This window comes from Chenopodium album, chromosome 16 (assembly GCF_948465745.1).
Source record: "Chenopodium album chromosome 16, dcCheAlbu1.1, whole genome shotgun sequence".
NCBI classification, from domain to species: Eukaryota; Viridiplantae; Streptophyta; class Magnoliopsida; order Caryophyllales; family Amaranthaceae; genus Chenopodium; species Chenopodium album.
This window is the reverse complement of record NC_137849.1, coordinates 31,346,728-31,373,583: the sequence shown is the minus strand read 5'-3', so window position 1 is coordinate 31,373,583 and position 26,856 is coordinate 31,346,728. Positions and strand designations below refer to the sequence as shown.

Below are 26,856 nucleotides of genomic sequence, written 5' to 3'. Positions count from 1 at the left end.
CCATAAATGTTAACAATGCATGATACTTATAGGAAAAAATTTACGGAACGATGGAGTTATACCTTCCCCGCATCTTGAAGATAATGTGGAACAAGCTCTCTCATGATGGGCAGAGAAATTTCAGATCGTGACCTGAGTTAAAAAAACAGGAATCATTTTAGAATGTCAGCAACACTAGTATATGGCTTCTAATGATTGGAGCTCCTCCGTCTCATAATGTTGGTAAATTTTTCTATTTATGGTAGTTCAAAATCGCAAATAAGATAATCTTGGGAACACACATAAGATATATGAGTTATTATGGCATACAAAATAATAGATGCATGGTACCCAAGAAAAAATGTATTTTAAAAGTATTACATACTTCAACAAACAAAGATGTGTGTGTGTGTGTGTTGAGTGTGACTCGCTGCACCTGCACATTAGTCTCCGTCGATGCACGTCTTCGAGTGTCGTCTACACTTGCAGAATGGCTTATGTAATACACTTCTTGTTAATTATTTTATTTACTATTTTCCTTGTATTAATTTCTAGGGTTTTTTTTAAAGATATTATAAATACTCAAAGAGACTTGTTTCTCCTTTCAGATTGTAATAAGATATCTACATATACTTTCTCTGTTTTTCAATACTTGCAACACACTTTTTCACAATAATTAAGAAAAGTGGGCCTCACATGATTTAAATACACTTAAATTGTGGGTGAGAGGTTGTTAAGAGTATATTTTAGTGGGCCATGAGCTTTTTAAATAAGGGTTATAGTACAACTTTCAACAAAATAAAAACTTTCAAAACATAGTGCGTTGCAAGTACTAAAAACAGAAGAAGTACAAATTATTAATTTTTGGCAAACTGGTGGTGGTCCTCCCTATTCCTAATTTCTTATCTTCTCAGTAAGAAAAACTTTTCCCTAATATATTGTTTACTTTATTCTGCCACAGAAGTTCTAAAAACCCTCCCACTTATAACATTAATCCTTCTACACAATTGGTCTATGATATATAATGACTGCACTTGATTAAATAAAAGAACTATGAAGATTAAGAAGCATAAAAGAGCTCTGACACTGTCAAAGTTAAAAAATGACAATAAGACAAGAATCAAATTATGAAAGAACAAGTTCTTACTGAGCATATGTAGACAGTGGGAGTGCAGCATAGCCAATCACCACCTACAACAGAATATTAGATGGTCCCGTTCAGGCATGATGAAAGTAGGTGAAACATGGACATCAAGAAAACAGTCGCAACCTCAGAAGTTTTGTTGTTTTTAGGATAATATACATAGCAAACTAAGAGCTTACTGGTTTCGGAGCTTCCAATTTAGTTTGAAGGTCAACATGAAGGAAAGTGAACAAAAGGTGATGCAGTGGGGTCCACATAGGTGGCAAGGAGACTTTGATTTCATCATGATAGCAACCAACCCTTGCACCAACTGCAACTTGTGTATGAGCCCACTTCTCTAGTGATGCACCAGGCTCCCTGGGGTATGTTGCCTAGAATAAATGACAAGTAAACTTAGGGAAGAAACTTCCATGAGACAATTAACAGTATGATCAAACTATAGTTACTAACCTCCAGAGGCTGTCGTCGAATATCTGTGTCATCTTTTCGAAGCTCTATTCGTATGAACAGATTCCTTTTTCGACTCAAACTGACAGTCAATGGATACACATAGAGACAGTGGAAAAGTTGCAAGAAAGGTTCATTCCTTGTAGTTGCACGGAAGTCAAAGGCATGGAACTGCAATTTGCATTCAATGAGTAATTACTAATTATCTTAGCTTTACACTCTCAATATCTATTTTAGGTATCAATGATGTATCTTTTTCAGAATTTACAGATGAAGCACCAGAGTAAGAACGAAAAGGAACATCAACAAAAATAGTAGAGAGAGAGAAGGGCAGAGGAGAGGTTAGGTTTATTTAGTTACAAACAATCAAAATGAACAATACTATAATCTTCCTACTCTCCAGTTAAGGGTATTCTACAATCTTCCTGTTTCCAGTTAAGGGTATTCTATAATCATCCTACTTTCCAGTTAAGGGTATTCTATAATCTTCCTACATTTGCTTTAAATCTTCAATGGCAAAGGAAAATTCTTACTTTAACCCTTCCATAACAACACATGGTCCACTTATACTATATAGTAATACAAATGTCTCTATAATCTATAATCTTCCTACATTTGCTTTATACATCCCCATGTTCTACTTTGTGATGTTTACTCGGTATTTTGAAGTATTTATACAAGGAAATATAGTTTTTTGTTGAGTACATGGTGTACCAGTGTTACAAATTTTGGATTTTGCCATTTTCCATGCTAATTTTTTTTTTAAATTAGCAAAGCCAATACTCTATGATTTATTATAAGAAAATGGCTCCACAAGATGAATTCCCAGTTTCCCACCGAAGCCTGTTTTATACAAAAGAAAAAAGGCAATCTAATGGCAAACCAGATTGATCTCAGCAATCAGCAACAGCATCAGCAGAGATATTAAAACAAATACCACATTGATAATTATAGCAAACTTACTACCTCCGATTGGGAATCATGGTTCTCATAAGCCTTTAAACCATTTCGAGCAGATTCTTTTCCATCTGCAAAACAATTTTTTGATCTGGTGCTCTGAGACCTTTCCACATTGTTACTTGGTTCCTGTGATATATCTTGAATACTCTCTCCCATATCAAAGGATTCATTAGTCATACTGCCACTCTCTGAGCCATTTTCAAAGTTGAGATGCCCAGCGTGTAGCTTCTCAATCTCTAGTCTCAACATACCTCTAACAGGCTTATGGATCTTTCTTTTAGGATCCTAGAAGAAAATAATGAACTTTCAAAAAACCACACAAACAAAGAAAACAGAATGAAGGTAATAGAAAGTTTGTATTCTAATATAAAGTTATAAACTACAAGCAACAACAAGAGGCACTATACAAATGGAAAAGCACATCAAAGTTATTCAGCCTTTCCAAGGCTACGCAGCACAAAGTTATCACCCAGAACTCTGTAGCTATCAAGCATATCAGATGATAAGAAGGAGAAATGATGATAAACAAAACAGACCTGCAGAGAATCCTCTGTATAGCTCTCCTTGACTTTATTCAAATTTGATATTTCAACAATGATTGAACTCCCACTCAAATAACCCAACTTTCCATCTAATGTGATTTTTGTAGTAGACTCTGATACACCCTCATGGAAACTAGAACCAGATACACTCGGTGCCAAAGGGCTACTGGGAGAAGCAGTTCCACCAGAGGTTCCAGCGATGGTATTGTCAAATAATGGTACCATAGCCCACGCAAATGACTCTCTGTAAGGCATTACTCGAGACCAAACCTGCAATTTTTGCCTCTCTCTCTCACTAAGCTGTATCTGAAAATAAGAAAAGCATTCTTTTAAGTCAAAGATTAAAGATTTAACATAATAATGTGCTCGAGGCACAAGCATCACAAAGATTAAAAAAATTATTCTAAAACAATCTAGAAATTCAAAGCTTATAATAGATGGGATACGCACTGGTTCTTTTCGGGAGTAGACAGATGAAGTGATGCCTCCTTCTTCAGTGGCAGGCTTCTCCAGCTGGATCAACAAGCAAACTGATGCTGAGGGAGCATCTAGGTAGAATATTGCTCGAGAGTCATTTGAAATACCAGACTGCAAACAGGTGGAATATAAGAAGGCAGTAAGTTTCCGGAAGATTCTAATAGCTTACTCAAGAAATGCAGACTTGGATAAAGAATATAATTCTGGAAGGGAATGCACAATAAAATTTCTTTTGCTTTCCACTTTTAGAATTCAAAATGACAATGTGTCAAGATACTGAACATGGCTTGAAATGCAACACTGCTCTTCCACAGCTTACATTTTCCATTTCTGTAGGGAGGACATGGAAAATGAAGTCCTCTGATAACTTCTCTCTTTTCTCTTTGTTATATAAGCAAATAGTTCCATAGAATGGTTCTGCAAAGATCAAATAAAAAATTTAAAAAGACATAACAGTAATAATATAGTTTGTCATACACAAGAAAATTATAAACGATCTTTGCTAGATATTTTTGATAAACGATGCATGGAAAAAACAAAATACAGATGGTTTCAAGAAAGTTATACATTTTCTTCATTACTCCTCTTATTTGACTTCTACACTACATAAATTTCCAAACTGTCACCTTAATAGTGCAATTCAAATTCTAGATAATTTTCTCAATTGTTTCTTTTTTTCTTCATTTCAACGAAATTATTTTATGAAAGAAAAATGGACACACAACCAAAGATTTCTAGGTTAAGTGTGGGATCAGCGGCTATGTATGAAATGTTCCTGGGATTAAGAAATTGTAATTCTTGAGCTAATCATGGGTAGCATTTCCATGTATAACAGCAGGGCTACAAAGGCCAACGGCCACACTCTGATAGCAAGTGAGAGAAACTAGTTATCCTAGACTAGGCAGGACGAAGTTTAATTCAGGAGGCTCACACGAGGCAGGTCTGTCAACTAAATTACATGGTTTTTCAAGCAAGAGCTTGCTTTAAGAGGTTTTCAACATTATTCTTTCCCATATTGGAAAGCAGCAACTTACTGTGCTTATACACCACCGTGAAATGACAAATTGGAAACATTGTACTTCATCATGGTAGCAATTTTAGTTTAAGTGTTTATACATAAAATAATTTGGATAAAGGCTTTGGAAGAGTAATCCTATTATGAAAAGGAATTAAGTACTAGTGTGTTATGAAAAAATACATCAAAAAATCTGTTTGCTGTACATGAATATAAAATTTATATAGCTAAACATGAATAAAATAAAACCTTGTTATGATGTATTTTAGATTCGAGTGCTGTAAATCAACTAAGTGCGTCTACTGTTTACCTTTTGTGCGGGGATGAAGGCAGATGACTTGTTTGACAAGTACTTGAGTATGATAATCGAGGACTGTCTGAGGACAGCAACGTCCAGCCCAAAATAAAATTAAAAATAAAATATTTCTTTCTTTACATAGGTAAACATGAGTATGTTCAAGTGTTCATAATTTTGTGTGGAGTTTGAATTAAATTTTAAAGACATGTAAAGAAGCTTTATATTATAATTTTCAGTTTTCGTTTTGTTCGATTGATTAAAGAATATGACAGGATAACATAGAGTTAGATGTTTTGGCTTTGTATTATTTCTTTGGTCATAAAATTGGAGGTAATATTTCCTCATGACCTAAGTTCTGCTTCAGTCCATATCATATGGGTCAAGCACATGAGCGTGTTGCAATAACTACTATTTCTCCATAACCTAAGTTCTGCTTCAGCCCATATCATATGGGTTGAGCACATGAGCGTGTTGCAATAACTATTATTTCTTCAAAACTAAGTTCTGCTTCAGCCCATATCATATGGGTTGAGCACATGAGCATGTTGCATTAACTATACCAATTATTTAAGGATGGAGGGAGTAACATGGTATTTACAATTTTCTAATATGAAATACAAAAGTTGAGCACTAGGAGTGAAAACATTAATGATTCTTATGTTAACCATATCGAGCTTAATAAGTTTGATGCATACCAATTGAGTTTTAAAAACATGTATTGAAGTTGGGCAGTCAAACAAATTGGAAAATATAAGTCACTGTTTCTGAGAAATAAAAAGTTGTATTCTACCCTAAAGACTACATTAAACCAATATAAAGAGTCGTCACTCACCAACTAATCCAGCTTGAAACATAAGGGACTGAACTTTGACAGAGATCTTCAATCCACTGGAGAGCACAACATAACAGATCAATCACAATCACACTAGAAGAAAGGTAATGCTATAACAGTGAGTAAATAACAAAAACAATCAAGAAAATTAAACTCGTCAAACCTTCCATATTGTACTTGAGTTTCTGGAAGTCTTTGACCAAATACCATAGACCTCTCATTCTCCCAGTCAAATGCTGGCTCATATGCACTCAACGGCGACAAACCAAGATGCTACACAAACACCAGAAAAATCACATTAAATAATGACAAAGCATTAATTAGCACACGATAAACATTGATACGACACCTCTCCAAACGGTCTTCCGGATGTGCTTGGTGATTCTTCATCAGCAGCATCTTCATTTTCAATTTGCCTGGCCTCAGCTAGATGCATCTCTAAAAGAAAAAAACTTAAAAACATTAATGTGGTTTTTAGCATTGCATTAAACAATGTGTTTGTTCAATTCGAAGCCAATTGCATTCACCTGTTTCAATGTCAGTATCAGGGCCTTCATATATCTGATTTCGAAAACTAGTAGCACCAATGCTCTCATAATGCCCATACTTATTTTCATCTTTAATCCAATCAGCTTTGTAGCATTGCACAAGTTCATGCAAATGTGGCCACTGTTCCACATCCTCGTCGAGCTGAACCAGTCCGTCTCTGAGCCCGGGCAATCGCCTCGGGCCCACGGAAAAATGCCCCAGTTTCATCAAAGGCTTCTGCAACACATTAGCAATAAAAATATGATTCAACTATCAAACAAAGCTCATTAAGTTAGGAAAAAGGGTACAATTTCATAGCTATATCTAACAATAAAGGCAAATTATTATACTCAAACATCAAATTAAGCTAATAATTATACTCTTGTTTAGTAATTATAACTCAAATAGTTCAAAAATCGAGTTTAGAACTAGAACCCTAATTGAGTATATGAGAATTAAATTAATAATAAAAACCTACATTGTGAAATTGATATATGATGATTACAAAAACGAAAGAACATCTTACCTCAGAAGCTGCTTCAATGGAAGATAGAAATCGCTTCAATGGAGAACGTTGAGTTGAGTGCACTTCAAGTGAAACCGAGTGAGTGAGAGAAAAACAGGACAGATCTAGGTTTTTGGTGGGTAACTTTTTCTTTTTTTAATACACTACTTTATTTGACAAATCAAAAAGGCTGTCTGTCTCATTTAAAAAAAAAAAAAAAAATAAAAAGAATGATTTCTTAATCTTAAATAAATAAATAATAACACCACATTTTGTATCTTTAAAAAATAATAAAAAAATTAAAAAAAAAAAAAAAAAAAAAAAGCGCAGTTTATATGCGGCTGACGGTCTGACCACGTCAATAACCGCTTATACAAGTGTATATAACAGAATTTTCACCATATACCACTGAATTTTAAATTAATTCATCATATACCACCAAAAACTTTCTGATTCACCATGTAACACTAGATTCCTGTGCAGTACCACAAAATACATTTTTTTATAATTGTCGTTAGTCTGCCGTTTGGGGTATTTTACTAATTCGCCACATACCCAAGTTTATAAAGTTATTTCACCAGATACCATTAAATTAAAAGATATTTCACCATATACCTAGAATTTGCATCTACTATTTTTTGCTGCTTCACTACTCTTCTCTTGAGCTCCTTCAACATGCTCTCATCTCCATGACATTGTGTATCTATGCTTCCCCTACTTTGAAATTCATAACTCGAAAGGACATTTTGCTCGGCATTACCCTTGCACCATTGAAATTTCTCTCATATATCGCACTTATAGTACAACTTTTATGGATATTTTGCCGAATCACAGCTCCTTATTGCAAATTTCTTCCCACATGTACAAGCTTTGTTTGGCATTCTTATGTATGCATATTCGTAAGATGACGATGATGATTTCGAGTGTGTTGACATCTTTGCAAATGCTTTTAGAAGGGTGAAGTGCTGCATCAATCCCTAAGTATTATGTTTATATACATAAACTATCCGTTATAACAGTCAACGACTAATTTTTTTTTTTAAAAAAAAATAACCGTTGTAATTTTCTGGGTATATAGTGAAATATTTTTTAATTTAATGGTATATAGTGAAATAACTTTATAAACATGGGTACATGGCGAATTAGTAAAATAACCCAAACGACAAGCTAACGGCAGGCTAACGGTAGTTACCAAAAACGGTTTTTTGTGGAATTGCACAGGAACTCAATGGTATATGGTGAATTAGAAAGTTTGTGGGTAGTATATGCTGAATTAAGTTAAAACTCAGTGGTATATGGTGAAAAAACCGTATATATAATAACTAGTGAGTAGCCCGGGCGTTGCATCGGGATGCTAGTGTTGTACACGTGCAATCGATAAGTTTTTTTTTTAAAAGGTTTTTAAAATTGTAATTGTCATTGTCAAACTAAAATTGAGTTTTTTTTTTTTTTAATTGAACATTGTGGTTTGCACTTATATCATTTTTTTTACATATTAATAACATACTTGATAATTGGTATATATGGTGAAATAGTTTGACGTGGCACAACTAAAAAAGGATTACATGGCACGTCGGTGTGTTTAGGAACGCCTTTTATAATATTAAGTATAGATCTTGTGCATACACGGATAGTAGTAAGATTTTTATTTAACTTATTAATTCAAAGATTATTATAATTAAACTTTAATGCATGAAATTAAATTAATTGACACATAAGTATGTATTGTCTCACATTTTTTTAATATATTGTACATTAGTACCAACATTAATTTTATAAGAAAAAAGTTATGGGAAATTCTACATTGTGGGCTCATGGTTTTAATTTTTCTACGTGGAAGACGAACTTTTTTTCTACTCTCTTAAGTGGCACTCAAGATTCACAAATTTGATTTAAGAGGCCTAATTATCATTAAACGGCCTAACCAACTACTAAATGGCTCATTTTCTAACTAAATTACACAAAAAGACTAACCTACCCCTGTATTAAGTGATTCCCTCCCCTTTTTCATCAGTTTCCCGCCCCTATCATGAAATCCCTCTTTATATATTACTTCCCTCTTCCAAATCTTGCGTTAGGGTTTCATATCAATTATCAATCTCCAAAAACGTTCTCACCACGAATTTTCATGGAATTTCTTCAAGGAAGAGGGGCGCAACTGATGGAAGTTTCAATTGGGTAAGGATGAAGCCCTTCGGGGGTGACTAGCTTTCGGGGGATTAGATCGAAACCCATCTCAAGGATGTAATACCCTGTATTTTTATACGTATTTCTAATTTAAATAGTATTTCTCAAAGTATTTAAATGAGTTGAAATCAATTATTTATGGGATTTTAATTAATTTAAAGAGTTTTATTAAAAGTCTAATTTATTTATTTAATAATTTTGAAATACTTCATTTTATAATTTAAAAATATTGGGGCATATGATTTTATAAAAGGTAATTTTTAAAGTTAATGACATTTAAAGGAAAGTCAAATTGTAGTTTGAATAGGAAAGGGATTATTAAGGGTAGGTAAGGAATTTTAGGAAGGAGGGTTTTAAGAGAGGGTATAAATACCCACCATATGAGCAAAATCAACCTTTGCCTAAGGTGGAGATTACCCAAAGGTAACTCTCAATCTCTATCTCTCCTCTTATTTTCTCTTTCTCTCTCTTATTTTCCCCTTCCCCTTTTTTTAATTCACCACCACCACCACACACACGGTGGTCGGCTGCCACCACCACGACAGTCGGCCCCCGCCGCCAGCACAGGGTCGGCAGCAGCAGCGGCCGTGGGAGGTGGCGCCAGCCACCTTCCCTTTCCCCTTTGTGCGTGTGTGTGTGTTATAAAAAAAAAATTCTTTCTTTCTATTTAATCCTTCATCTAATTAATTATTTTGGGTTTTGTGATGATTTTATGATGTTTGATTATAAGTATGATGTAAATAAATTTTCAGATTTGGTTTTGAATTAAAAAGCCCCAAATTGAAAACCCTAGGTTTTTAAATTATTGTATTTTTTTTTATTATGGGTGGTTTAATTATTGAAATAGGTGTTTTAAAACATATTTACAGCAAGTTTTGATGATTTAATAAAGCTGAAAATTTTGTTAGTAAGCTATAATTAAGTTTCTTGAAAAAAATTTTAACTACCCATTAATTAGGATTAAAGCAAGGGGTTTTAAATTAAATTTCAGCTTGTTTTAAATAATTTATGAGTGAAATAAGGAGTATATATATTGCTGGAAATTTGTGTGGAGTAGATATTAATACCTCTTTGTAATTTTGGATTTGTAGGAGATTTCCAAGTGAGTGATTTTGTGTAATCGTGGCGATTTTGAGATCGTATTCAAGGTACGTTCGCGTACATGGTATTTATTGATGATGTAGGAACATGCTAGGATTTGAATAATTAATTCTAAGTAGCATCATGATAGGTTTTGATTTGAATTTGTTATTTGGTTGATGTTGGTGATTAAATTATGAAGCATGGTTTATTTGTAATGAATTAGTGAATGGAAATAATTATATTAGCATGTTGAATATGAACCACACTTTTATTATTGGCATGATTGGAAGCATGTTTAATTTGGTTTGGAATCTAAAAAAGGAATTTTATTGTGGTTCATATAATTTTTATTAATGCTATATGAGCATGAGAAAGAGCTATTTAAGTGTCTAAGGACACGAGGATTAAATTACATTGTGGTGCCTATGTGCACTTAAGGTGTTTCCAACACCGAGGGATAGGAGTTATGGCGCATTATGCGTTTAAGGTGTCTTTGACACCGAGGTAGATTAAAAAGGATTCAACATTAATAGTTATGTGGTTACTAATTATTCAAGAATTAATTTGGTATGATGGATTGCTTGTATAATTATAATGTTTGATTATTGCTATGGTTTGTGAGTCATCACCATGTAAAATAATATGTAAATAACGTAAAGTGAAAGAGATTACGCACCAAAACTCTTGCAATGTATATACCTTGAGTATGAACATATGAAGGGAGTTATGCGACTTTATATTTGACCATAACTTCTACTGGGAGTACAGGACGCTGTATATTCTTTTTTATTATGCGCAGGAATTCCGCCACTTACGAGTGGTTTATTTTATACTGGCACGGTTAGCTCCCGTGTTAGTACCCCTTTATTTGGGGCAAGTTAGGGGAAAACCCGTTCGATGCGTAATCAAGCTAAATAAATATTTTAGTCATGTAGCGAATGTTCATGTTGTATGTTGTACGCTTGAAAAGAGGCGCAACAAGGTAAGTTGTGTGATTGATAGGACTAAAGCGTGATAGTGTATTTCTTTATGCTTATGTACTCAGCTTTGCTGATTGTATGTTTGTTTGGCCTTGTCTTTACCTTGGCCCTACAACGACCCATTTCTAATGGTGAGTAGTGGGGACAATTCAAGCAGAGAGAAGCTTTTCAGGTGATGAAGCATATTCATGATGGGCATGAGTGAAGAGCGAATCATGCTTAGTTTTCATAAGATTACGATGTGGTTTATTGCTTTAATTATTATATTATATTATGCTAGTGAGACTAACGCAAAGGTTTTTAAGTATTCGTTTGGTTTAATAAGGGCCTACAATGGTTCCAAGTTGTAGGTTGATTACGTTTGACTTTGGTTTGACTTTACTTTCGTTTGGTTTGACTTTTAAGTTGACTTGTTTTGGAACGGTTTTGAAAAGAGTCTTCCGCTATGTATCTTTGATATTTGCCTTAACCGTTTTCACGGTGGCGGTAATGTCTTAGATTTTCCTAATTCGTATTTTAAAAAGAGCAAAACAGGTATTTTAAAGGAAAGGAATTTCTAGGGTGTTACAAAGGAAGTCTTCTAGAGTACAACGGTGATGAAGATGATGTTGTTGGCGGGGGGTTGTGGTGAAGAGGGGAGTTAATGAAATTGAAAACGCCTTCTAGAATACAACGGTGATGAAGATGATGTTGTTGATGGGGGTTTTGGTGAGGAGGGGAGTTAATGAAAATGAAGGGGGTATCAATTAGGGAATGGTGAGAAGGTGAAGGGGGTAGAGGAGGAGAGGATAGAGACGATGATGATGATGATGATGCATGGTGGTGGTGGGGTGGAGGAGGAGGAAGGTGGTGTTGGAACGGAGTTGGTAAGACAAGAAGGTGGTCGTTAAGGAATGGAGGAAGAGGAGGAGAGATAACTAAAGGAGTTTTTCTTATCTTTAATATTTTTGTTAAATTTAAAAAAAAAAATTACTTGAATAGCAGATAACTAGTCAACTGGGCCTAATAAAATTGAGCCCCCAAAGGTTGGATAATTTTGGAATAATGCAAAGGTTTGATTAATAAATTAAAATGGGGACAAAGTAGAGCTGATCAAAGTCAGTAAGGCCCGTTGGCTTGGCTTAGATTTGGCAGGATTTTGGGCAGATTTTTCGGCTCGAAATATATGGTTAACCCGTCGGCCTGACCCGTTTTTTTTTTATTATTTTGGCAGGCTTAGGGATGCACTTTTAGTTGTTTTATTTGGCCCAACCCGAAAAGACTGCACGACCTTCCCATTTTGGGCAGGTTTGGGCACGTAATTTCTGGTCCGAAGCTTGGCCTGGCCAGCGTAATTGCTTTTTTTTTTGCCGCCCAATGATCACCTCTAGGTAGAAATGACATTATATCGAATTCAGGTCGGATGAAGCTTTCACCTGCATCCACCTCCGCACTCAATCCGCTCCAACCAACTAGCGTCACCCAACCTTCCCAAAAATGCTGAGGTTAGGTTTTCTGATTCAATGAGCAATCCAAAGAAGCCATACTACAAATGCAGGGAAAAAGTCAGAGGTTGCGGATTTTTTGACTAGGTAACTGAAGATAATGTGAGTTTTTATGATGCCTCACCAAATTTTGAGATTGTTGCAATACATAACATGGTGGAAGACCTTTTTGTTTGCTCTTAGAGGCTTATGAAGATTGCTATTATCATATTAGTAATTTGTGTTTTTTTTTTTACCTTAAATGATGTAATCAGGGTAATGAAGGAAAGGGGAGTAGCAAGTAGTTCAATCCTAATTAAGTTATGTAATCAGGGTAATGATGCAATTTGTATGGGGTTTTTGAATGAAGTTATGTAATTAAACTAAGTAAATAAAACTCAGTTATGGTATTTTCTTCGTCTATTATATTTACACGTGTTGTTAATGTAACAAAGTTGAGGTTCATGATAATTTAGTACCTAATTTAGTCTAACAGATTAAAAAGTTGCTCAGAGTTCAAATAATACCAACATTTCAGAAAGCATTTAAGAGCTAAATGAGGTTGCATTATAACATGAAATCAAAATCTTGTGGTAATGTAAAAAAAAAGGACATATGATCAAGTCAAAGTAGAGATCGATCATATATAAACCTTAGTTCAAAAACTAAAACAAAGCCAAGTAATTGCACTGTCATTTACAAAAAAAAAAAAAAACACTCAACTTGGTCTTAGTTCAGCAAGCTACAGGACAGGTTAGACTTTGTTCTTTCCTTTCCATACTTCTTTGAAATAGTAACAAGTTGGCTACTTGGACCTTCAAACGCTTGATATGAATGTTGAGTCGTTGTATTAATGGAGTGGTGTGGTTGAGAAGCAGACTGCAATGGACTTCTTGTGAATCTTATAGGTGGGTTTGGTGGCTTTAATGTGGAGGTACTCTTTGGTGCATTGTGTTTAGTGGATTCAGAAGCTGTCTTTGCTGCATTTTTAGCTTTTTCCCATCCCTAGAACTTTGCTCTGCTGCTATGAGTCCACCCTTACATGTCTATTTGCTGTGTCCATAACACATACACTTCTAACATTGGACTGTTGTAGACCTTTTTCCTTTGTCTGGTTCATCAGGTGCCCTTATTCTTTGTCTAGATGACTTACCAATGCCTTTTCATCTGTGGTGGTAATATTATAGGCATATCAATCTCTGGCAAGTGCTCAAAAGCTGGTATAGAGTGTATTGAGTTGGCATAAGCTTGCTTATAAGTTTGGACTGAGAACCATGTACTACAAAATATGTATGGGTTCAATCCAGCAGCCAAGATTGCTCTAATTGCATGTTTGCAAGGCAAACCTGAAATTTGCCATGCCCCATAGAGACATGTCTTCTTGTTTAGTGACACTAGAAGCATAGACTTCCCATCCCTCACTTCATATTCACTCTCCTTAGACTAATAAGCTTTGCAAGTTGTTACACTTTTGTCTTCTTGTTGATAGTCTCACCATTAGAGCGAGCAAAAGTTGACCCGACCCGACAACCCAACCTAGACCTATAAGGAGGGTGTGCCCATCGTAGGGGATCCTTCTCCTTTATGCCCATGACCCATTAAAAGCCTAGGAATTTACACTTTTTAGGGTGTTTTAGGATTTGAATTCCTGACTATTTGGGAGACCTTTGAATTAGAGTTGATCCTATCATCATGCTTTTTTGTAACTGTTTGGGAGACCTTTGAATTAGAGTTGATCCTATCATCATGCTTTTTTGTAAGAAACTAGTAAGGAGTCGCCAATGAGTTTTAGGAAAACTCGTAAACCTCGTTCATGCCTTTTTCCCAAGTAAGGTTTAAAGGATATTTAACATGAATCATAAGTTTACCTCATGCGCAAATTGGTTTACTTATACCAGAAATGAGTTCGTGAGCGAGGGTACTAAAATAACGTTCCTTTTAGGGAGGAATCACTATTCTACCCCTAGTGTGGCCTCTACTAGCTCTTCTTTTTTCACAATTTCATCACCAAACAATATATGCAACGTGGCTCCTAAAAACTAAGTTAGTTGATTTTATTTACAAACATTAATCATGTAGGAATTACATTGTGAAAGTCGTTATTCTTTTGTTATTCAAGTTTGTGAAAAGAGCAATAAATAAACAATATTCGCCTTGACTTAGGTGATAAAACAACAATTAATTATTCAATTCTAATCTTTGATTAACGAAAGAATACTATGTGAAATAAATTAATTAAAATTTTGTTTAAAGTGATCAAACAACACTAATTAATCAATTAAAGTTATTTAAACAATAAAAGAAAAGTGATTTATCTAAGTGCCCAGAAAACTAACCGTTCTTCTTTTATGCTATATCTCCTTTTAATGAGTTTATGGACTTTCTTTCTTCTTCATACCTCCAAGGACTTCAATGGATTCAATTAGGGTTGGAAAGTATTTGGGAAGAGAGAAGAAAAGTAGTATGATAATAGGAGAAATTGAGAGATTAGGGATTCAAGAATACTAGGGTTTAGAATTCTGATTTTTCTGTTGTCTTTAGGGTTGAACGAAGACCCCTATTTATAGGTGTAGGAATCTAGGTTTAGGGTTTTAGAGCTGCGGCGTCAGGTGGAGCGCGCAACTCTCGGAGTCGCGCGCATCTCATTGACTGGCGCCCGCAACTCACTGATGAGTTGCGCTCGGTGCGGTTTGCCTTATACGAAAATGCGTTTTTAAAAACTTCCATAACTTTTGATTGGGAAGTCGGATTAAGGCGTGTGAGATATCATTGAAAATCTATGAATGTCTAATTTCCAATTCCATTGGAATTAGGTTAAAATCTATTATGGATCAAAAGATATGGCCGTTGGAGTGCAAGGGTGTCAGTTTTAGGGCCCGATTTAGTGTTTTGATCATAACTTCTTCGTTTTAACTCGGAATTGGGCTTATAATATACCTTTGGAAATCTTTTTGAAAAGGCTATCCATATGTATAGGCCTTTCATGGAAATTTGATGGTTGTTTTATCTGATTGGCTCGTTTTTTTAACAATGTAAGATCCATTGGATCCAATCATTGCATATGACGCACTCGGGTCCGTTATTAATCAAGTTTAAACATGTATGAGCACGTTTTAGGCCTATTTAGTAATCGGACAAGGCTCTAAGATAACTTGGTCTCAAATATAGGTTTTAACTTACTTCATAGTGCATTTCAAAGTCCATAAACACTTCAACTTTGATATAGCATGAAGAACGAGTTTTTGTAGCATCATCGCACTTCCTGTTGGGACTGGAGGCCAAAAGTAGGTGTCTACAAAACCCAACCCAAAATAAATGGGTTTTGAACGTCTGTGTAAATGGGTCGACCCAAACCCGACCTGAAAATAAAAGGGTTAAGTTCAGGTTGAAAATCTCCACTCGAAAATAACCCGTCTTAACCTGTTTAACTAATTGGGTCAGTTTCAAGTTAGGTCAACCCGAATCTAATCTGTTTAATCCGATTACTTAGTATGGTAATTAGACTTTTTATTTTTAATTTTTGGCCAAGCCCAATAACTTGCCTCACATTACTATAATCTAAAGCAAACCCTAAGCTCCTTTTGCTCCTTCATTTTTCACAGAAAACTTCTTACATTTTCTCTATCCTCCCTTCTTTACACTGACCTTTTTGAATTGGCTCTTTCTTCTCCATTTTTCCCTTATTGTTTGTGCTTGCAGCATAAATAAATCCTACAAACAACCATTGAAATAAAGATTTGATGTAATTTAACCAATGCAAGACAACGAAATAAGCCTTTTGCAAAATGGAGAAGCTTTTTATTTTGAAATTTATCAGGCAACAATGTCTAACATTTATTTGTTGGAAATATAATATGTAATAAAAGTTTTAAATTTAAAATTCTAGCATTTTAGAGTATATTTTCGGTTGGTATGTCTATTAATCTCGATCAGTTTAACAAAGGTTTAGGCAAAAAAAAAAACTTTAAAAAAATTCAGGTTAAACAGGTCGGGTTCAGGTCAACCCGATTATCATCATGTCAGGTTCAGGTTCTATTTTCTGACCCATTTAAGTATCAAGTTCAGGTTGGGGGGTGCTGACCTATTTACGTAAACATGTGAACCCGACCCAACCCGACTTGATTGCCAGCCCTACTCACCATGCACATTCTTCTTATACCTACGCATTCATGTTAGGATGGGTTAGCATAAAAATGAAATGATGTCAATTACCATTAAAGAAGTTAGAAAAAGCAAGCTTAGGGCCTGTTCTCTTCTAGGGGTGTCCATAATTCGGATAAAAACCGAAATCCAGTCCAATCCAAACCAAATTATCAATTCGGATCGGATCCAAACTTTGAATCGGATCGGATCGGATCGAGATTTTTTGAAAATTCGGATTTTCGGATCGGATCGGATTGACCCTAATCGGATCCAATTAAAACCGAAAACTGAAATTTAGATATCAACATGTATAATATGGACTGTTGTTTGGATTGTTTGTTGCTGCTGCTTTCTTCTTAGGTTGCTGCTGCATACTTTCTTTATAAGTTGATGATGCCTAACATTTTAAGTTGATGCCTCCTAGGCTCCTATTGCCTTCAGTTAGAATTAGTTGCTGAAATCTTAAACAGGAAATTGTTACTACTTGTTTTGAACAAAAATGCTGTAATGAACTCTTAGTGTTGCCTTTTAGTTGTACTACTTATTTTGAACAATTTAATTTAACTTGTTATTAAACAATTTATGTTAATCATGACTACCGTTTTATATTATCGTACTAATTTATTAGACGTTATAAATCAACTTATTTTAATTCGAATTTTCGGATCGGATCCAAAATAACCGAATTTAATACGGATTGGATCGGATTGGATTGGAAGAGTAATTCGGATCGGATCGGATTGAAAAATGAAAACCGAATTATATTTCGGATCGGATTGGATTTGGCCTAAATCCAAACCGAAAACCGAATGGACACCCCTATTCTCTTCAACTTAATTTCATTTCAGTTCAGTTCAGTTCAGCTTAGTCAGTTCAGCTCAGTTCAGTTTAGTTTAGTTTAGTTTAGTTTAGTTCAGTTCCTAATTTCCTTCTCTCATAAATAGTTTAGTTTAGTTCAGTTCAGCTCAGCTCAGTTTAGTTCAGTTCAGTTCAGATCAGTTCAGTAAATCAAAACAGGGCCTTATACCTTCCAAAAGTGTTAAGACATGCCTACATCTATCCACACCCAAAGTTGCATTGAAACTCTCTACAAAGTTGGTCTTGTTTTCATCACTACAAATTTTGGGATTAAATTTGTGCCTTGTCCACCTTGATTGCTACCCCAAATCAGCCAACCATTCACAAGCAAGTGGATTCACCTTCTTAATCCTGTCCATAGCCTTTTTAAAGGTGAAAGGAGAGGTTACACTACAAGCTAACCAGAAGAGTGAATGCATCAAAGGGTCAAGAAATGATCCTTTCCAATTCTTAGCTAAGTGTTTACACCAATATCTCCTGTCCTCTTCAGGCCATATCTCAGTTAGTGCCACATCTATTCCCTGCACATAAATACACAATAGTGAGTTTAGTTGTTACAACAATTTCAGAAATCAAAGTGTTAGTGACAGAGCAAACTTACTTTTTGTCTGTCTGGAATAATACACTAGCCATTTCCCCTCCCAGAACCTGACAATATATGCTTCAAGTGCCAGAAAAAAAATACTTCCAACTTTCACCATCTTCCTTGAGCTATTTCCCAGGCAAAGGGAAACAATTCATTGTTTGCATTTGCAGCCACAACATACAGAAGGACCTGATGATGAACAACCTTTCACCGCCATTATTAGTTGGGTTGAGTATTTAATCTTTGGAGTGCTTAAATCCATGTTTCCATCAATACATTTCATAAACCAATCCAATTCATAGCTCATTTCCCTAAACCATAACTTACTTTTCACTTTTTGTATCCACATCACAAAACCGAGAGAAACTGATTTTGTGACCCTATAATTTTGATCCAATTATTATTTGGTTGGATAGGCCTTAAAATAAGCTTTCCAAAAATATATCATAAGCCCAATTCTGATTTAAAACGAAGAAGATATGAGCAAAATACTAAACTCGGCCCAAAACCGATACTCTTTCACTAAAACGGCCATATCTTAAAATATACAAATGATTTTGACCTGATTCTAATTAGTTGGAAAGTAGACTTGATAATCTTTCCAATTATATATTATATGCCTCATTCCGAGTAACGGATCAAAAGTTATAGTAGTTTTAAAAACGCGTGAAAAACTAGAATTACTGCACAACAGCTAAAATGCCACGACGCGGCAAAGGCTGACGTGGCACAGTGCATATTGCCGTGACACGGTATTCTACACCGTGTCACGGTGCCTTTTTTGTGTATTTTCCACCGCATTTCAAAAAAATAAAACACCGTGACACGACGCCACGTGCCGCGCCACGGTAGACTTTGCCGCGTCACAACATTTTCTGTCGTATCACGGGCAGGGGCGGCGCATAGGCGGAGCAGGTTGAGCGACCGCACATGGCCTCGTAATTTTTGGGGCCCCAAAATTATATAAAAGTATATTCTGAGTAATATATGTTGCAATTACTTCCCTTGGTTCACTGGTATAAAGCAACTATCTTTGAAGAGTGATCAAGGGTGGTTCGAATATTGGTTGGACCAATTTTTTTTAGTTAAATGTCATACTTTGCTAGTTGTATCCCACTATCTCATATTCCCAAGTCTGCTAGCTGTAAAACGGTAACATTTATGTAATTTTTTTTTTCAATGATCACAATAGAAAAATCTAGAGAGTTTTTATTCATTATTACTCTGTCTCTTTCTAGCTTTATTTTGTCTATTTGCTTCTCTCTCCTCTCTAATTTCTTAGATCTACATTCTCTCTCATCCTCTCAAGCTCTCATTCAAGGTTTTCAGAGAGAATAATCACAAAAACAACAATTAATCAACGAGTTTGTAGGTAAATATGTTTTTTTACTCAGTAATTATTATCATGTGTAATTTTAATTGATGTAGTAATTATTTTATTTATTTTTTTTTTGTAAAAACAGGTTGCTGAAAATGTCGAATACTCGAATAATTAATTTGCAATCCTCTTAAATTATTGGGATATATGGCAATTTCGCAATCTCCAATTCCTGGTGTCATCTTATCTCTCTCTATTTATTTTTAATTATCTGTTAATTATTCATTATGTTTCGCAAATACCAATCTGGACATAATAAACGGAAAAAGAAAGAAAGAATAGAGCAATTTGTTAAATCTCAAAAAGTTGCTTTAGAAAAGTTTTTGTTAAAAGAACCTAAAGAAGGTGAAAATTCTGTGAATCCTGATGAAGAATTATATGATGTTAATGTTGATTGTGATAATGTTGAACAAGAAATTAAGGATGATGCTAATAATGTTAATAGAGAGGAAGATAATGATGATGCTAACAAGGATAATGAGAATGATGATGTTAACAGGGATAATGAGAATGATGATAATGGTGAACAACATTGCGATAACTCTGATAAAATTAATCACAATGTTGAACATAATAGATCTTTCTTTATCGATATTTATGATCCTAGAAATTGGGATGCTCTTGATGTGCATATGATTGATGAATTAGCAGTAAATGGTCCCAAAAGAGACTTGAGCATTGTAAAAGGCCCTAAAGATAGTGTTTCTCGTAGATTCTCTTCTTCTTTCTATACAAGATATTTGTCCAATGGTGAAACTTGTGATAGGGAATGGCTTGTTTATTCAAAAGAGCTAGACAAAGTGTTTTGTTTTTGCTGTAAAATTTTTAAAAAAGGCCCTGGTAAAGGTAACTTAGTAAGTGAAGGCTTTAATGATTGGTCACATCTTAGTCCTAGACTTAAAGAGCATGAAACTAGTGTTGATCATGTATTGAATATGACAACTTGGTGTGAATTACGTCATAGATTGCAAGTAAATGAAACAATTGACAAGGTTGCCCAAGATCAACTAAAGAAAGAAAAGCATTATTGGAAAAATGTTATTATAAGAATCATTGCGATTGTGAAGTACCTAGCTAAACATAACCTTGCCTTTCATGGTAAAAAAGATAGGTTATTTGAAAATAGCAATGGTAACTTTTTAGGTTTGGTTGAGATGTTGGTTGAGTTTGATCCGGTAATGAAAGAGCATGTTGAGCGTATTAATAGTGGCAAGATTTATCATCACTACTTGACTCATGATATTCAAAATGAATTGATTCTATTACTTTCTTCTAGAATTAGATCCAATATTATTATGAAAATCAAAGAAGCCAAGTATTTTTCTGTGATGTTAGATTGCACACCCGATGCTAGTCATCAAGAACAAATGTCTTTAATATTAAGGTGTGTTGATAATTCTTCTAATGAAGTATGTGAGTTTTTTATTGAATTTTTACAAGTTGATGATTCAAGTGGCCTAGGACTTTTTCAAGTGTTAGAAAATGTGTTGCATTCTTATGATCTTGATATAGATAATGTTAGAGGCCAAGGATATGATAATGGGTCTAATATGAAAGGTAAAAATCAAGGTGTGCAAAAAAGACTTTTGGATTTGAATCCTAGAGCTTTTTATACTCCATGTGGATGCCATAGTCTAAATTTAGTTTTGTGTGATATTGCTAACACTTCAATGAAAGCAAGAGATTTTTTTGGAGTAGTGCAACGTATTTATACTATATTTGCTAATTCTACAAAGAGGTGGCATATTCTAAGACAAAATGTTAAAGGCTTAATTGTTAAATCATTGTCAGCTACACGATGGGAAAGTCGTGTTGAAAGTATTAAGGCAATAAGGTTTCAAATTGTTGAATTACAGGAAGCCTTACTTCAAGTAGCCCGTGTAGAAAATGATTCTAAGATACAAAGTGAAGCAAAATCTTTAGCAAAAAATGAGCTGGGTAGTTTTGAATTTTTGCTTGCTTCAATTATTTGGTATGATATTTTATATGCTGTAAACTTGGTTAGTAAACAATTGCACTCTAAAGACATGCTTATTGATGTTGCTATTACTGAGATAAAAGGGCTGATTTCTTTTTTTCACAAATATCGTGAAAATGGTTTTTCAAATGCTATGGAAACTGCAAAAGAAATAGCCACAAAAATAGGAATTGATCCTGTGTTTCCTCAAACGCGTGTAGTACGTAGGAAAAAGCATTTTGATGAGATTGATGATGATGATGATGAAACTTGCTTATCACCAGAGGAAACATTTAGAACACAATACTTTATATACATTATTGATCAAGCTATTGCATCATTGGATAAGAGATTTGAACAATATGAATCGTATGAAAAAGTGCTTGGTTTTTTTGTTCAATTCTGATAAGTTACTTGCTATGGATGATGCTAAACTTCAATCTTGTTGTAGCCTTTTTGAAAATGCTCTTAAACATGGAGAGAATTATGATATTGATGGCCAGGAACTGTTTATTGAGTTAAAGTTATTCAGAGAGCTTTTACCTAAGGGGAAAATGGGTGCAATGGATTTATTGAAGTTCTTAAAACGCTTTAATTACTTTCCTAATACAATAATTGCATATAGAGTATTGTTGACTATACCTATAACTGTTGCTTCTGCAGAACGGAGCTTTTCAAAGCTGAAATTATTGAAGTCATATCTAAGGACAACAATGTCACAGGAAAGGCTAAATGGGCTTGCTTTGATGGCAATTGAAAGTGATCTTTTGGAAGAAGTTGATGTTGAAAGTGTTGTTGATGACTTTGTGTTAAAACATGCTAGAAGAATTGCACTTTTTAAGTGATTAGCAATTTTAGTATTGTATTTGCAGTGTAATTGACGATTTATTATTATTTATAATATTTGTATTTCGTAATTGAAAGTTTTTCAAGGGCCTCATTTTAAGATCTTGCACAGGGCCCCGAAATTCATTGCCCCGCCCCTGGTCACGGGATTTTCCCATGTTTTCTCCGCGTAAACCTAAATGCGTTTTATCCTTTTTAGGGCTGCTGTTTTCCCGCGTCGCGCTAAATTCTCCCGTGTCACGACATATTTTTCCGTGTCGCGGCAATATGCTGCCGTGTTACGACATTTATTTTTAGGGTTTTATATTTTTAGGGTTCCGTGTGTTCCCTCTACAGGTGCATTTGAGATAGTTTGTTGTGGGGCCATGGTTTCTTTATCACTAGCTACTTGATATTTCATAACAAATGATATTTCACAAGTTTGTTATCGTTGTTATATATATCGAGGATATTTCACAGCGATAATTATCGTTGCAAAATATCGATAAGTTTGAAATTGTCAAAGACTCGCGCTATGATTTGGGAGGGGGGAAATGAATTAATATATTTTACAACGACATTGTTGTTGCAAAACTTAGTTTTGGCAACAAATACAATGTCATTGCTAAAACTTCGTTGCTATAAATGAGTTTTCTTGTAGTGATATATAACACATCAATGAAGATATATTGGTACTTAGGTTTTAGAAATCATGCACACTATATACAAGGTAAGGCGAAGACCAATGAATTAAAGATATATCTATGGATGTATTTATGATTCAAAACGAATGATAATCTGATTCAAAACAATCAATATTATAAACTATGCTAAATGTTTCCTTAACATACATAACACGAAATGAACTGAAACAAATGAGTTGGAGTTTGAATTTCTTTTTTTTTTTACTCGTTTATATAAGTTAGCCAGCTATATTTGACAATTACGTCAAAACATCTTGTAGTTATGTAGAGGTAAAATTTCAAATCCTTGATTTGCTTAGTATTGGAGTAAATTACCTCCATCCCGGCCTATTTGATCAAAATAATGTATATTAATATAATATTAAGAAAAAGCTTAACTTATACAAGTATTATGTATTATGTATTATTATTATTATTATTATTATTATTATTATTATTATTATTATTATTATTATTATTATTATTATTATTATTAGTATCTCAAAAACAAAAGTCACACAACCTACAATAATTTAGTGGGAAGCCGAGAGATAATCTGGACCCCCACTCCTCTAGCTATAGCAAAGCCTACCCTAGTGAAGATATGAGCTGCAGCATGAGCCCTAATGTCTAGCGTTGTTGAGAACCTCTAAATCCGCTTCAGCAACGCAACAACCTCCTTCTCTAATTCCCTTAGTGAAGAAAAGGAGAAGGGAATGAAACCATATCCAATTGCTCGACAACAAGCTTCATACTTAACTCGCTTCCAATAAGCCGCATCAGCCACAACCCGTCCAAAAACAAAGTCAGATAGCCCTATCTGTGTCAAAGGAGAAGACCTTGTGAAGTCGACACATACATCAAGACAACGAACCCATCAATAAAGTAACACTTCGGCAGGTCTGAGGGCCCGTCATTTCCTCTAGACAACCCTATGTCAACCTCCTTTCTAGCTCAAATCCCAGATCTGTAGAAAATATCAACAAGTGTATCCCGAACAACATACATTATGCGGATGTTTAATGCCCACAATACCTGCACAAGACACCGCGTGATCACCGAAAGTATTCCCTATAAAAACCCTTGAACAAGCAGAGCACGGCGTTGTGATAGAGAACAATGGAACACCCAACCGATAGCACGGCACACATCGGTAAGTCTTGGCGTTCATCGTCTGACCAAACCTCGAAATAGGGACCGTTCGTAGCCAAGCAGAGGTATGATCCCTGTGCTGCGATTTCCACTGATTGTCGAGGAGATAAAGAGAAGGTAGATTCTGCAGAAGCGGTAACCTTTGTAAAGTATATATATACCAATCTCTTCATGAGTTTAGGGGCAGCGAACTCACTAGGATTACTCAAAATGTCAGACTCAACCGTTCCATGAAAAAGACTCAACGCATCCGCAAAGGCTTGACCAAGGCCAACAACGCCAGCATGCCGTAGAAGCTTTGTCTGCAACCCAACAGACTGTAACCGAGAGGCAAGAAAAGCATAATAACGAACATCACCTGCAAAATAAACACCAAGTCCACCAAAACGCAAATGGTAAGGTAGCAAGCCGGCAAGCCGCCACCGCCAATCGCCAAACCCAGGCCTCGAAGCAGTAACGATACGCTCCAAGGAAGATCGAAGTGCCTCACCGAAAGTGCGCTAAGCCACCTCAAAAGTACTAGGAGGACAAGTATGCAAAGCAAAGTAGTGTTTAGAAACTCCGGTACATGCCCTAAGCAACAAAAGCTTGCAATGTAACCCCCCCTTTTTTATATTGTGCCACGTCATCTTCCAACATCTCATGACGCCACATCGTCAAACAATGCCATATCATCCACGTAACTAACATTAATTACTCCATATAAAAACATAAAGATAAAGAGGTTCGAACCCTCAACCTCTTATAACAAAGATGATTATTTAACCATCTAACTTTATTTGCCAATTATCAACTCTGATATTAATATGTAAAAAAATTCATATAAGTGCAAACCACAAGGTTCAATTAAAAAAAAAAAGATATTCAAAGAATAACTCAATTTTGGTTTGACAATGACAATTGCAGTTTTGAAAAGCCTTTAAAATTGCATGTCTACAACAGTAGCAACCCGGGGCAATGCCCGGGCTACTCACTAGTTTTATTAACTAAACCCTCAAATCTTATTTGTTAGTTTTTCTTATGTGGCAATTAAGTTTTTGAAAAAAATATTTTAAATGAAAATGCAAATCTCATTTTTTATTGGCTAAAATCTAATGGGTTCCGCTCTAAAATATCTTGTATTAACTTTTTATGTATAATAAAATCATAACAATTCAATATTTTCAAATTATAGTTAATGTTTAATACCTTTCATATATATAGTAATAATCTTTTAATATCTTTTAATTAAAATTATGTAACGTAACAAATCATTCAATATCTTTATTTATAGACATTATGGTAATTTAAACATTGAATTCATTGACAATTTAAATATGTAATCATTTTTTTAATTTTATAAGGTAACAAATCATTCAATATCTTCTTTTATAGACATTATGGTAATTTAAACATTGAATTCATTGACAAATTTAAATATCTTCAATATCTTTTAATAAAAGATCATATATGTAAGGTAACATAAACATTTTTATAATTATATAAGGTAACAAATCATTCAATATCTTCTTTTATAGACAATTTTAATATAGTAAAATAAATTGATATTAAACTTTTTATTAGGTAAGAAATCAATAATGGCTTTATTTTGGTAAAATCAATAATGATACTACACAATAAAAATAATAATAACAGTAGGAAATATCTTATTATTATTATTATTATTATTATTATTATTATTATTATTATTATTTTTATATCTCAAAAACAGATAATGTCATACAACCTACAAAAAATTAGTGGGAAGCCGATATACAATCTAGGCCCCCACTCCTCTAGCTATGGCAAATCCGATCATAGTGAAGATATGAGTAGCGGCACACGCCTCAATGTCTTGCGTCGTCGAGAATTTCTAAACTCGCTTCAGCAATGCAACATCCTCCTTTAATTATCCAAGTGAAGAAAAGGAGAAGGGAATGAAACCATATCCAATCGCCTAACAACTAGATTCGTGCGTGACCCACTTCCGATGAGCCGCATCAGCCACAACCCGTCTAGGAACAAAGTTAGATAGCCAGACTCTGTCAAAGGAGAAGACCCTGTCAAGTTAACATAAACATCACGCCCACAATCCCAGGAATAAAGTAACACATCTGCAGGTCTGAGGGCCCCTTCATTCTTTCCAGACAACCCAATGTCAACCTTCATTCTTGCTGAAATCCCTAATCGATAACAAACATCAACAAGGGTATCCCGAACAACATTATGCCGATGCTTAATGCCCACCATACCAGCACACGACACCGCATGATCACCGAAAAATATCCCAAAAAAAACCCTCGAACAAGCAGAGCACGACGTCGATACAGAGAATAACGGAACACCTAACCGATAGCACAACACACATTAGTAAGTCTTTGCGTTCATCACTTTACCCAACCCCAAAATAGGGACCGCCCAAATCCAAGCAGATGTGTGATCTCCCTACTGTGATTTTCCACAAGGCTGATTGTCGAGGAGATAAAGAAAAGGTGGATTCTACAGAACCTGTAACCATTGTGAAATATATATCTGTCAATTTCTTCATGAGGTTCGGGGCAGCGACCTCACTAGGATTACTCAAAATATCATATTCCACCGTTCGATTAAACAGACTCAATGCATCTTCAAAAGCTCGACTAAGACCAACAATACCAGCTTGACGTAAAAGCTTAGTCTGCAACCCAGGAGACTGTAATCAAGATGCAAGAAAAGCATAATGACGAACATCTCATGCGGAATAAACACCAAGACCTCCAAACGTAAATGGTAAGGTAGCAAACCGCCATTGCCAATCGCCAAACCGTGGCCCTGAAATTATTATTATTATTATTATTATTATTATTATTATTATT

The 26,856-nt window shown here is 34.9% G+C and overlaps 2 protein-coding genes across 3 annotated transcripts in view; one reads left to right on the top strand and one right to left on the bottom strand.

Moving 5' to 3' along the window:
• Window positions 1-7,395, bottom strand: part of LOC145586364 (guanine nucleotide exchange factor SPIKE 1-like) — a 31,585-nt gene extending 24,190 nt beyond the window's left edge. Inside the window, exons 1-13 of one of the 2 annotated variants that reach the window (XM_081643183.1) lie at window positions 6,749-7,395; window positions 6,222-6,459; window positions 6,044-6,132; window positions 5,858-5,967; window positions 5,695-5,750; window positions 3,869-3,966; window positions 3,523-3,660; window positions 3,067-3,378; window positions 2,534-2,815; window positions 1,574-1,741; window positions 1,303-1,494; window positions 1,127-1,170; window positions 63-132 (exon numbers count right to left, since the gene is read on the bottom strand). In XM_081643183.1, coding sequence (XP_081499309.1) covers window positions 63-132; window positions 1,127-1,170; window positions 1,303-1,494; window positions 1,574-1,741; window positions 2,534-2,815; window positions 3,067-3,378; window positions 3,523-3,660; window positions 3,869-3,966; window positions 5,695-5,750; window positions 5,858-5,967; window positions 6,044-6,132; window positions 6,222-6,450 — 1,788 coding nt within the window. In that variant the 5' untranslated portion in view covers window positions 6,451-6,459; window positions 6,749-7,395. The remainder of the gene's footprint in view (window positions 1-62; window positions 133-1,126; window positions 1,171-1,302; window positions 1,495-1,573; window positions 1,742-2,533; window positions 2,816-3,066; window positions 3,379-3,522; window positions 3,661-3,868; window positions 3,967-5,694; window positions 5,751-5,857; window positions 5,968-6,043; window positions 6,133-6,221; window positions 6,460-6,748) is intronic. The other variant, XM_081643184.1, reaches the window with a different exon arrangement.
• A 12,237-nt stretch (window positions 7,396-19,632) lies between these two features.
• LOC145584067 (uncharacterized) lies at window positions 19,633-22,207 on the top strand. The gene is made up of 3 exons (XM_081641006.1): window positions 19,633-21,502; window positions 21,584-21,731; window positions 21,814-22,207. The coding sequence occupies exons 1-3, from the start codon at window positions 19,633-19,635 to the stop codon at window positions 22,205-22,207; spliced, it is 2,412 nt and encodes an 803-aa protein (XP_081497132.1).
• The last annotated feature ends 4,649 nt before the right edge of the window (window positions 22,208-26,856 follow it).

Excerpts from the sequence above, each read along its gene's own strand:
- LOC145584067 (XM_081641006.1), top strand. The coding sequence starts at position 19,633 with ATGTTTCGCAAATACCAATCTGGACATAATAAACGGAAAAAGAAAGAA. Across the intron at positions 21,503-21,583 it reads TCACAAATATCGTGAAAATG|TACGTAGGAAAAAGCATTTT; the intron begins GTTTTTCAAATG and ends AAACGCGTGTAG. Across the intron at positions 21,732-21,813 it reads AGATTTGAACAATATGAATC|CCTTTTTGAAAATGCTCTTA; the intron begins GTATGAAAAAGT and ends ATCTTGTTGTAG.